The 13,494-nt window shown below is 38.3% G+C and overlaps 1 protein-coding gene and 1 long non-coding RNA gene across 2 annotated transcripts; one reads left to right on the forward strand and one right to left on the reverse strand.

The window, feature by feature from the left end:
• On the reverse strand, window positions 663–4,786 carry LOC109709912 (EIN3-binding F-box protein 1-like). The gene is made up of 2 exons (XM_020232283.1): window positions 4,200–4,786; window positions 663–3,494 (listed from the first exon to the last, which is right to left on the reverse strand). Exons 1-2 carry the CDS (start codon window positions 4,756–4,758, stop codon window positions 1,519–1,521), a joined length of 2,535 nt encoding a protein of 844 aa, XP_020087872.1. The 5' UTR covers window positions 4,759–4,786; the 3' UTR covers window positions 663–1,518.
• Window positions 7,614–9,671, forward strand: LOC109711058. The gene is made up of 3 exons (XR_002216498.1): window positions 7,614–7,799; window positions 8,010–8,172; window positions 9,439–9,671. It is a non-coding gene; the product is annotated as an uncharacterized LOC109711058 (long non-coding RNA).

Consider the following 13,494-nt stretch of genomic DNA (forward strand, 5'->3'; position numbering starts at 1 on the left):
GATGCTACACTTCTAATCCTAAGAGCAGGAGTTAAGAGTTTGGTTTGTATGAGAGACGAGCTAGATAAGAGGCTTTCTTTATTACATAGGCAGTACAAGGGCAGATGCTCATCAAAATCCTTTGGGCTCGTCAGTCTTTCTATTGGTTTGTCCGAGGACAGCAACTCTGCTACCTCATAAGCAGCTCTAGCACAACTTCATAAATCCTCCTCCAATGATCAAAAAAAGAGATCGACAGATGCATACACGCTACTCAGGCGAGCGGCTGATACACCAAAAAGCCCAACAGCACACAGATTGGTGACGGGCATTGCAATAAATCTCTCATGGGTGCAATAGCCCTCATGGTTCACATGAAAACAGCAAACTTGACATGAATTGACAGGAAGATGAGAGAGCCTGCTTACTGTCAGTCGCATAAACCAAATCAATCCAAAAGTAGTAGTAGACCATGATAAACCCATAAATATATTATAATCGGTTACTTATCAGAAGGTTGCAAAACAGGGAAATTACTCTCAGATATAGCAAACTTGACATGAATTGGCAGAAAGATGAGAGAAAGCGTTGCTTACCGTCAGTCAAATAAACCAAATCAATCCATAAGTAGAAGAAGACCGTGATAAATATATTATAATCAGTTACTTTTCAGAAGGAAGCAATAAAAGGAAATTACGCTCAGATAGCAAATCAGGAAGCTACAACAAAACACAACACAGGATTGTTTATTATCAAAAGGTTGCAAAGATTACAGTCCTCAGCCATCCACCTGCAAAAAAGGGGCTCAGCAAACGGAGAAGAAAAAACAACCACAGGGTGATTGTGATGGCGCGCTTTCTAGTAAACGCGCAGCCACTTTAACTGAAACCCCCATGAATCTCAGGCATCCAAACAGAACTGTGCAAAAGCAACCAAACACAACAGACTCGAACAGTGGTACTACTACAGACTCCCAAACTACGACTTACCCACCAACAACCTGGAAGCACTCACTACTACACAAGACCGACCTAGACACAGCTTCTTTAAGACCAAACAACATAGCCAGATCAGGATTGGCTGAAACACCAGAAAGCAGCCGCTCATGTTGCTGCCTCAGTCAACACACAGCGAATGACAATGTAAAAAGGAGCTAAAAACATTAGGACCAGCCTCCAGAAAGAAAAAACAAGCAGCAGCAACCAGGATTAGATATATATAGCTGTAACCCACGGGGACCAAAGCCAAGATAGAGGAAAGCCAACCCACCTCTGTGGTAGCCAAAAACTCCATATCGGACTCTCCCCGTTGAAAGGGAAATCCGAAAAAAAATGGGGGAATGGCCAAAGATCCCTGTAAGACATCCAAATCTTCCTGGTAAAATACGGAAGCCCACTGCCTATGACACTGAGCAAAAAACCAAACTGACACGGACCTCGACTAATATTGCATAGTACTGCTGGCGCTAGAGATCTGATGGGCCCAACGAATTACTTAAAGAGTTACTTCTCCAGCGCCTTCCTCACTGCTGCTATCAATCTAGGAAAGGATGTCGCACCACCAGAGCTTCTCCTCCAGTGATCCTATCCCATGGATACTGATTATATTGCAGTACTGAAGATTCAATCCCACCAGGGACTGCCCAATATTGCCCAAGAATGGCACACTCTTCTGAGTGACTTGAGAGCAACCGGCCAAAGAAAGGATACGCAGTTCAAGCTGCCTCGCTGATGCCAGCACTGCGACACCATAGTCGCTGATCATGCACCTCGATAAATCAAGCTCATCAAGAACACAGCAGCTGTCCGCAATGGCCAGGACGCTCTTATCAGTCACCTTCCTACAGCCATCGAGATTAAGAAGCTGGAGACTCCCACCGTGTGCCTTCACCAGAGCAGTGATGGCTGCATCTGTCAGATTCACGCAATCGCTGAGGTTGACTTTGACCAATCCCTTCTCAGAACTCTCGATCAGAGGAAGGATCCCGTTATCAGTGACACCAAAAAGGCCGCTCAGTTCAATATGCTCCAACTGCGGACAAATCATGCCAACCATAGCCAGGCTAGCATCTGTGAAGCCTGGACAGTCACGAATGGTCAGGGATCGAAGCGATGAGCATGATGGAAGTTGTCCAGGCCAAGCAGTGATGATGTCCTTGATCCCCAAGCATTTCACCAAGGCAATTGTCTTCATCTTTTGGCTGCAGTTGAGAAGGCTGCCAAGAACACCAGCAAGAGTGATTCTGTTGCACTCTTCGAGTTGCAGGTTCTCGAGTGCCCTCGCTGATTCAGCAAATGCTTTGAGGCCAGCATCTGACAGGTAGAAGCACCTACGGAGGGACAACTGCTTCAGGCTCGGACAGCACTTGGCAATGGATGCAAGGCCCAGGTCAGTCACCCCACGGCAGGAGGTGATTGTTATGCACTTGAGCTTCTGCAAGCCAAGAGCGTTGGCCATAACCCAAAACCCCCTCTCACCTATGTTCTGGAGACTTGTCAGAGTAAGATCAGTCACGGCCTTCCCGTAGCACCCAACAACAGCAAGAGAAACATCACTTATGTTCAAACCCTGAAGCTTAATCCTTGCCAGCGTAGTGGAGGCTGAAGAAACAAGGCCCGAGACTCCTTGGTCACCAATGAGCGGGCAGTTCTTGATAGAAAGGGACTTCAAATTCAGACAATAACGCCCGACAGCCTGCAAGCCTTCATTCACTATGCCTGCGCAAGACTCGAGAGTTAGGGAAGTCAAGTTTGGACACTTCTGAGCAACTGCTATCAGACCCTTGTCCGAGATGAGAGGGCAGTGGGTGAGATCGAGCTTCTCCAACATGGGGCACCCATCAGCAATCTCAGCCAGTCCAACATCAGTGATCAGAGGGATGCTCCACAAGGAGAGGACGCGTAGGGAAGGGCAGCCTCGAGCAATTGCAGAGAGTCCGAGATCTGTGACGCCACGAGTTGGATTGGGATGGCTCCCCTGGATGAGGAGCTTGCCCAGCCCGCCTTGGCTGCCTGTGCCAATGGCTATGGCAGCAAGTCTAACATCCGTAGCCTCCTTGGCCATCAAACTCCTGGTGAGATGCCCGTTACTCTCGCCCACATCATCATCATCATCGTTATCATCGTCCTCGGGTCCATATTCTCCATGAGAATGAGGGAATTTTTGACACTCTGTAATCTCAGAAGCACGGATACTGCTCAGAAGGGTAAGCCAGCGCTTGGAGACACAAGCAGAGATGCTCCTCTCCTTAGATCCATCGGGAAGCTGACGAAGGATCTCGAAGAGGCACTCATCAGGAAGGGTATCAAGGGAGCATGGCTTTTGCTGCTGCTCGTCTTTGGGGCAAACCTTCTCTCCTTCCAGGGTGAGGATGAAAGGGGCAGTGACCCGAGATCTCTTGCGAGGCGGGCAATAGAGATCCAGTTTAGGAGGAGCCTCCGACAAGAAGAAGCTCGAGTCTGTGAGATGTGGCAGGTGCGAGAAGAAAAGCCCCCCGGGGCAGATATCATCGTTCCCTGAAAAATTTAACAAGCTGATTCAGTTGAAAATTTTGAAGTTCATTTACATATTAGGAACATCTTGAGAATTTCAGGAAAAAAAACATATTATATACATACGTATACATACACACACACACACACACACACACACACACACAACCAAATTGATCAGATAAGAACTGCGTGGGATTATGCACTCAGAGAAAAGAGGGGAGTCGTACACAAAGATCGTCATGCGGATCACTGAACACGAACATGAAATGAAACAACATAGCCATAAAATCCCTGCTAGAAAAACAACCATGGGCTGGGGCGCCTAATTTGGCAAATCATCAAAATAGCAGAAATATTGGGGCACATCACAAAAAAAGTCCATCCTTCAAAAGCTGAAATGCTACCGCCCCGAAGGATCAGACCCAGGTATACAAAAACAAAAGAGGAGGAAGCTAGATTAAAACTCCTATGCCTATTAACTGTTAAGAACAAATCTCAGAGAAGAAGAAAAGATTGAGCCCCGTAAGGAATTGATCTGAAACTACAGATCTATTCTATTAATAACTGAGGGCAAGAAGGGGTAAGAGATGGACACATAATCTCATTAATTAAGTAATTAAATACAGGTAGCTGTATCAAAAATCAGAAAGGCCCAAAAAACCGAGCAGACGGAGCATCAACAAAAACGCGTAAAAAAGAAGATCGGGGGTTGTGGTGGGGAGTTACCTCCGTAATTGACGAGTGCAGGCATGGATGCAACCCGGAGGAGGAGCAGGAGGAACCGATTCCGACCGCCGACACCACAAAAGCGAGGAGGAGGAGGAGGAGGAGGAAGAGGAGAGGCACCGGATCTTCCAATCGACGGGTAGCCGAATGCATTTACAAGAAGAGAACCCCCTCGATCATCCGAAAACCCTACTCTCAATAGGGCAAAAAGATTGAAGAAGAAGGAGGAGGAGGAGGAGGAGGAGGGAAAGGGAACGGGTGGAGGGGGGAGGAGTAATATGCTGCGATGATGATGATGATGATGGTTTTGTTGTAAGATGAGGGCTTTTCTTTTTGGTATCTGTAACCTAAAACGAAAGGAAGCGATGGAGCTAGGGCGAGAAACGGACGGATGGATGCAAGGGAGAAGGGGGGAATGGATGTGCGTGTGAGAATGGAAAAGGAGGAGGAGATGGGAACGGGAACCGGAAGGGCAGGGTGCGTGATGCGGCGTCCAAAAGGACACGGGCTTAGTACATGTACAAATACCCACCACGTAGTCCACGCCACCCCGGTGCATTGCATCCGCCCATTACTTGCCCCGCGGATTCCCCCCTTCCCTCCCCCACCCCGCGCTCTCCCTTTCTCTGTTCTCATCTATTATAATAATAATAATAATAATAATAATAATAATAATCATCATCATCATCATCTAATCTAATCCAGTCTATAGTCTAGTCTAACATTTTTATTTTTATTTTTTAATTTCTTTTCTCCCCTTCACCTAACCTCTAGAGCCACCACGCATACCGAAACAGCCCCCCCATCTTTATCTCCTATCTCTTCTTTTTTATCCCGTTCCCCGGTCCGTCCCCCTTCATTCCCTTTTTTTGACTTGTATATTTTCGTTTTTTTTAATCAAAATCATCCACTTGGCGCTAATTACCGTAGCTTTCATTCTACAGCTGCATTAATGCACAGCATCTTTAACTGACGAGGACCGACCCGTTCCGGCTGGCGTAGTGGCGTGTTCCGTGTAATGCTTGCGAGTGGCGGGCCCACATGCCAGTGGCGACATATATTTAAGATATTTTTGTAAACCAACTAGTAGCAGCTTACAGTTTTTAAACAAAACCTGCTCTCATTGTGTGGAAAAGTCAGAACAATAATAATAATTATAAATTTTAATTTTTTAAATTTTAAATTTTAAAAATAAAAATAGGGATAGCATCCCTATATATATATAATTGGATTGGAATACTATTAATGGTATTTGATCTTTTTTACTATTGCGTTTTTAATCCTTAAATGAAAAATTATAGGATTAAGTTAATAGTGGTTTCNATATATATATAATTGGGATGGAATACTATTAATGGTATTTGAGCTCTTTTGCTATTGAGTTTTTAATTCTTGGATGAAAAATTATAGAATTAGAATTATAGTGGTCCCTCGACTATTAGTAGACTTTGGATCAAATACAATTTCACCTATCATCACTAAACCCAAGTGAGCTACTATCATCTTAGCCCTACAACACCTCTATCCAAGGGCTACAAGCCTAAAACTATCTACCCGTTGATACTTCTAAAAGTATTCTAGCTCAATTCATATATATATATATATAGCTAGACTGCTATATTATCGGTAGTACGGAGCTGTCCATATTACAAAGTTGTTTTCAATTATACGGTTTCTAAATCAACGATCGGCTCTGTTAAACTTGATATACACTATTGAAAGTATTTGAAATCTAAATTTCATAATTTTTCTACATTATTTGGCTAGTGACTCCGTTAGACTTGATCTACACTATTAAAAGTATTTGGAAACTAAATTTTATAATTTTTTGACATTATTTGGCTAGTGATCAGAAGGTCTCAAAATTGATAATTTTAATGATCAATATAATGCGTTTGTTGATTTAACGGTATAAAACAATTCAAATCTAATTAAATTTTTATAGAAAATTCTTTTTACTATTTAGAGTAAGATCAGTACTTCTGATCTTAAATTCAAATCTTTTATCATTATTTTTTATGAGATTTTTATTTTTAGCCACTTATTTTTAGACTACTCGTTTAATAGATAAATGATGTTGAAATTTTCTAAAATTTAGTTTCTAAATACTTTTAGCAGTATAGATCAAGTCTAACGGAGCTGATTATCGATTTGGAAGCCACATCATTAAAAATAACTTAGTAGTACGGATGCCTCCGTGCTATCGATTGTATAGCAGTCGGACTTTATGAGTATAGACCCTTTTGTACTCATAAGTTTTCAACCGTTAGATCTACCCCTTTGACCATTTCCATCCGTTTGATCATACTATTCTACAAATCATCGACTCAACCCTAGGAGTCTACTATCACTGTCATCCTAACTGGGGACCACTATCATCCTAACCACATACCCCTTCATCTAGCGACCAAAAACTTATGAGTACAAAAAGTTCTATACTCAATAGGTGTAATATATCAGACTTTTACAATCATGAAATTTTGGTAGGAACTGGCTTAAAAAGCTATTAAAATAGTTCCGATAAACTTTGGACAGTATTCGAGTGTTTTCGGCGCAAACTTGACGCGAAGACGGACTCGAAAAACTGAAATCTGCCTAAGCTGCAGAATTTGTATTGAATACCAGTACTGGGGTTCTGAGTACCGGTACGCAATACAAAATAATAAATTCGAACTCTCGGGTTTTGAGAAACCAAGTTCGGGTACCGGTACTAAATTTGTATTGGGTACCGCTACTGAAAACCGAGTACCGGTACGCAGTTCTGTAAAATACAGATTTTAAAGGAAATTTTAGTAAAATCAAGTGTAAATAAAAATAGTGTGAAATACTATATTTATTGACTTAGAAAAAAAAAAGATAATTTAGAAATAGTTTGTGGTGAAATTGAAATAAAAATAGAAAATTTAAAATTTTCTATTTTTATTTCAATTTCACCACAAACTATTTCTAAATTATCTTTTTTTTTTCTAAGTCAATAAATATAGTATTTAGGGTTTAGGGTTTAGGGTTTAGTAAGGAACGAGATTAATCTTTTAGCAGAAAATTCACAGTGTCAGAAAATTATAAAAATTTGAGAATAGTTGGAATTATTTTTTCTGAAACTAGATTTAAAGTTTCATGTCATTCCGACACCCGAAAAGTGGAAAACAAAATCTGACTGCTATCTGCTAGAGATTCTAGTCGGTAGACTTTTCAGTGACAAAAAATGGTTCAAAAATAAAAAGTTAAGATCACATTCTTCTAATTGATTTTAACTGAGCTTGACTGTCAGATTTGAGCGCAAACGGACATTCAGAAGGGCTCCGACAAAAAGTATCAGATTTTGAACTGGATTAAATTGTAAGTTGCAATTGTTGGGGAACCTACATGTGTAACAAATGGCCTCTTTCCCCTTTGTTTTGGTCCAGCACGAGAGAGAGATTAGAGTCTTCTCTCTTTCTCTCTTTCTCTTTAGCTCATAGCAGTCTCTCCCTCTCTTGTAATCTCTCCACCAAAGAGAAAAAATTGGAGGAGAAATTGGAGATTAAGCTTGGAAATAGCTTGAAGAAGAAACTTGGAGCTCTCCAATGATGGATCAATTTCTTAACCTTGATGCCCAAGGTGAGATTTCATGTATTTGAGTTAGGGTTTGTATTAAATCCGTTACAATTAGTATATTTGATATCTCCATGTAATTCTAAACAAGATTAAGTAAAGATTTACCATAAATTTTAGTGTTCTTGAGAATTCATGAAACCTAGGGCTTGGATTTAGGATTTTTGTCCCTAAGGGATTTGGAACTAAATTGACCTTATAAAATCTTCAATGAAGGATAAATCGACGCAGAGGACAACTTCGTTTTAAATTACGACGAGGTTACGGCATCCGATTGAGAAATTTGCGGAATTTGGTTCGTTAGGCTTGGATCAAGATGAATCGGCGTCGAAAATCAAATTGCTTGGAAATTAATCCTAGCAATTGGTAATTAGCAAAGGTGGGTGGAGCTCTCCGGAATGGTTGGATTTCTTCCTATGTCTAATTCTCTTTGTTGAGCATATATATATATTAAAAATGTATGATAGGTTCAAGTATTTTCTTGTTATAGAAACTTGCATGTCTCCTATGATGTATATGTATGAATAAATGTGGTGATAACTCAGAATTTAGGATGCATGAATTTAGTGATATATGAATCCTAGTGACATGTAGAGAAAAGCTAATGTATTGGACATAGAAAACAAGCAGTGCACATTGAGACAAGTAAGACACTAAATGTCATTGTGATAAATAAATGTGAATCTAGTAATGAAACCATGGTTTGGGTATAACAAGATATGCATGAGAGGGTCATTGCATGAGTGTGTAGCCATAGTCCACGAAGCATTGTATAGTTGCTTATGTCCACTTAGGGTGGTGTTTGTATATTCTATTGATGTACGCCACATGAGTCGAATAAACTCTTGAGTATATGAGGAAAAGATTGGATCGGTGCATATATATGTAGCGTGACATCTAGTGCTATGATATTATTGAGCATGCGAGGGATTGAAATAGATCTTCTGGACCATGCTAGGGATTGGTGGATCCTCGAGTGTTGTTACCTCTAGTTAGTAGGGTATCCTCAATTTAGAGGATTGGACTATACTCACATAGCGTCTGTCGGCTTGGTGGTGGTTGCTCCACCCAAGCAGTGAACTCCGAAGTTGTCACACATTAGGTTAACGTATCTACCCAGCAGACGGTCCCGAATGAGCATAGCTGGGTGTCTCCTCATCTGTGAAATTGGTTGTGAATTGAGCTCAACCTTCGAGTTAGCCGGTATGATTGGGTCAAAGAAAAAAGAGATAGTTGATTGACCATATTGTACCCTATGCTACTTGTATTGTTGCATCTCATGTAGTTTGTCAGCATAGTGAGATCACATGTTGTGTGCACGGGGTCGATCATGACATTCTTGTGAGTTAGGCTTGGTCTTGTAAGAAGGCCCGATTGGGTCAAGAATTATTGGGTCAAGTGTGTGTGAGGGACATCGTTGAACATATTGAACTATGACATTCATTTCTTATTGTAAGGTATAGTAGTAGTCATTGTTGCATGCTGTATGTTTAGTAGTGGTAGACTACCTATTCAGTTGCTTATATCTGGCATTGCTATTTCCTCTTATATTACTATGCCTTATTGGACCTAATAGGAAAGTTGGCGAAGTCGGCGGCCGAACCCACTGAAAACTTTTTTTAGTTCTCACCCCCTATTGTTGCAGAGCCACTATTTGCGGAGCAGCACCAGATCGAGGCGAGCGTTGCGCCCTAAATAGCTGGGTCACTAAGTGTAGGTAGCCCTATGTATAAGTAAGAATGTAAATGTAATTTGGGAAGCAAATGTAATTGTATTTTGGAAAGAGATTCATGTTTGTAAAGTAAAAAAATGGGTGTAAAAATGTGAATGTTCAATGTTATAATAGTTAGGTTTATATTCTCGCTCTTGTGATATGTCCTCGCGTAAAACTGTATTGTATTGTTTTTCTTATGTGAAATTCAATGTACTTGTTTTGTTGAGCCTTGGACGGATAGGGGAGGTACTGTCCGTTCGGCGGTCTATCGGCGTGCGCAAACCGACCAAATTGGCGGTGCCGGGGCGTGACAATAGGGCTACTATACTCTTATGAGTATGATAATCGCCTTCGTACTTATAAGTCGTTTTCGATGATAAAACTTTTGAATTGACGATCCATACCCTTAAATATTATCTAGAGCATTTAAAACTTCTAAAAAATCAAATTTTATAATTTTTTGACATCATTTATCTTACGATCAAAAGATTGATAATTTTTAACGACCGCTATGGCATACTTACTAGTTTAACAGTGTAAAAGAATTGAAATCGGTTGAATTTTTTATACAAATTTTTATTCACTATCTAGATAAAGATCAATAACTCTAATCTTAAACTGAAGAGTCCGATCATCCATTTTTAGGGCGTCGTTTGATTTTGACCATTTATTTTATATCCGCTTGATGGACTTTATTATGATTTTGAAAAATTACAAAATTTATTTTTTAAAATTTTTAAATACTTTAGATCATATTTAACGAATTGGATCATCAATTCGGAAGCTCCATTATCGAAAACAACTTGTGAGTACGAAGGGTTCTATACTCTCGTAGCCCTACTCACTCTCTCTTGTAACAACCGGCCCACTAGTAACAATAATTTGTTGGGCTCAAACTAACGACCCAAAATGCTTAAACTCAATTATTATTACTAGTGTCTAAGTCTTTTATATACTCAATCATATTTTCATTCCTATCTGATGTAAGATTATTAGGATATGACATCTCATAGAGAGATAGATAAAGAGAGAGAGTCCTGCTATAATACTATCAATAACACTAAGTACTTGGAGCTATATATCAAGTTTTTTACTATTAGATTTATCCATTTAATCATTTCTATCCATTAGAGTGTACTATTCAACCAACTATCCACTCAACCCTAGAGAACCACTATCATCCTAACATTCAATGGTTGAAAACCTAATAGCACCAATGACTTTGTGCTATTAATAATGTTTTAGCCTAATTTTATATAAATGAGTACCGCTATAATACTATCGATAAGGTTTAATTTGATATTGAGGTCCATCTGGCGTTTTTAAATAAAATAGAATTGGGGTAAAAGTATATAAGATATGTTTCTGCATTCTCAAGTGGGAGCACAGAAAATATATCACAACCGACTCAGCGCGATATGCGGAATGCAGTATTACGTACGAAAATAAATAGAATATGTACTTTCTTACCGCATGTAACATAATCTCTTTGCAAGTTCAAAAGAAGTCTAAGTACTTAATGCTATCAAATTTTTTTACTGTTTAATTTATTTTTTTGACAATATATATATATAATAATAATAAAAAATTATTTGAGAAGAGTTGCTGGCGGGCGGTGTGGCTGATAGCATATGTGCTGTTAGTTGTGTACAGACCGATTGGATTTCAAATTCGCCGAACTGAAGTATTCAAAACAAGCAAGTGCATGCATGTGGAACGACCAATGACCTACGACTACTTTGTCGAATTACGATGTCACCAATCAGACAGTTGCAATCAATCCAACCTTCCCGTTAAGTTGATTTGCTTCTCATCATCCGCCGTCTGTGTACTATAATGCCATGGAAACACTAGCATATAATTTATGCAAAGTGGCTAGATTTTATACTACTGCGTGCGTCTCGTGATCTTTTTAAATAAATTTATATTCTTTGCTACTTGTATTATATATAAATTCAAGTTGAGTTAGAACGCTATCGGTAATAAATCGGTTTTATTGTCATCTATTTATTTTTTGATGATAGAGTATTCAAATCGACGACGATATCGTTGAACATGATTTATACCATTTGAAGTTTGTAAACATTAAATTATATATTTTTTCGATATTGTTTTCTTATCCGTCAAGTGGACTCAAAAATGAATGGCTGAAAATGAATATTCTTTAAAAAGTGATGATAGGTGTCTTATAATCAAGATCAAGAGTATAGATTTTATTCTAAATAGTATAAAGAATTTTCGAACTAAAATTCAATTGATTTAAATATCTTTACGTCGTTAAACGAAAAAACGTTTTTTATTGACCATTAAAATTACAAATTTTGAAACCTATTGATCATTAGGCTAATAATGTTGAAAAGATTTGAAATTTAATTTCTAAATACTTCGAGTGGTATAGATCCTGATTAACGATGTGTGACTTGGTCAATTTGAATACTCTCATTAAAACATACCATGGGGCGAAAATATGAGCCCGTTGGCAACAGATAGCAGCAGACTGAAACTTATATAATAATATAATATTATATATTATATAGTATATATATATATATATATATATTAATTATATCTATATATATATATATATATATATATACTATAATACGTATATATTATGCATTATACTATTATATACGAGTTACTTAGTCTTAATTTTATCTTAGAGTGTGTTCAATTACGATCATACGCATTAAAATATGATCCGAGGGTATATGAAGTTCCTTAGGAATAAAATTTAGTTTTTTCGACATCGTTTAATTAGTAAATTAAATTATGTCAAATGGACGGTGGAATTAGATAATCTTTAATTTGAGATATAACACTTTAAATTCAAGATCAGACATGTTACCTTATTTAGACAGGGTTAAGTATTTTTTGTATCAAATTTGAACTAAAATTTAAATTCTTTTCAGTCGTTAAACTCAAACTCGCATAGTAAGCGATTGAAAATTGCATTTTGAAATGGTTTAATCATAAAGTAAGATATGTAGAAAAAGTATAATAATTGTTATTTCTAAAAAGTTAAATCTCTAGATCAGTTTCTAACGGTGTGAATGCGTTGATGTTGAACACCTGAGATCGAAAGAGGACTTTGTATCGGAAGCTCGGATGATAGATATCATAGGAGACTAGCTCTCTCTCTCTCTCTCTTCTCTTCTCGTTCCCTCTCCTCTCTCTTATATTAATTAATATATATTATATACTATAGCAGGATGCTGCTGTCCAGAGCACGAGGCTCCTTGTGCTCCTGAGTCGTTTTCGATATGAGTTTCGAATCAACGATCTGCTCATTGGATTGATCTAGCGTATTTGAAGTTTTTAGAAAATAATTTTTGCGATTTTTCGATATCATTTACCTAGCTATCAAAAGGATTCAAAATCAATAATTTTTAACGGCTGAAAATAAAAATCCTATAAAAAGTGGTGATATAGCACTAAAATTTTCGATCAGTAATATTGATCTTGTTGTAGATAGTATAAAGAATTTTGTATCAAAATTTCATCTGATTTGAATACTTCTACACCGTTAAATTTGAAAACGGCAGATATCAACCATTAAAAATTATTGATTTTGAATCATTTCAATCACTAGGTAAATGATATCAAAAAATCGTAAAAATTATTTTCTAGAAACTTCAAATACGCTAGATCAAGTCTAACAGAGTCGATCGTCGATTCGAAAATTTCATCATAAAAAATGGCTCAGGAGCACGGAGGCCTCTTTGCTCCTGAGAGCACAGCAACCTTGCTATATATATATATATATATATATATATATATATATATGTAGATATGTATACATATACTTGTATGTATGCATACATATATATGTATGTATATATACATAGAACTAGGCTGGAATACTATCAATAGCACCTAACTATTGGTGCTAAGTGGGTTGGTATGCTTCTGGAAGCACGGAGCCCTCCGTGCTTCCAAGTTGTTTTCGATGTTAGGATTTTCGAATCGACGATCGATTCCGTTAGA

The sequence above is a fragment of the Ananas comosus genome, linkage group 5, assembly GCF_001540865.1.
Source record: "Ananas comosus cultivar F153 linkage group 5, ASM154086v1, whole genome shotgun sequence".
NCBI lineage: Eukaryota > Viridiplantae > Streptophyta > Magnoliopsida > Poales > Bromeliaceae > Ananas > Ananas comosus.

Coding starts and splice junctions, on each gene's coding strand:
- LOC109709912 (XM_020232283.1), bottom strand. CDS start 4,758: ATGCACCGGGGTGGCGTGGACTACGTGGTGGGTATTTGTACATGTACT. Junction 3,495..4,199: donor TGCACTCGTCAATTACGGAG/GTAACTCCCCAC, acceptor TAAATTTTTCAG/GGAACGATGATATCTGCCCC.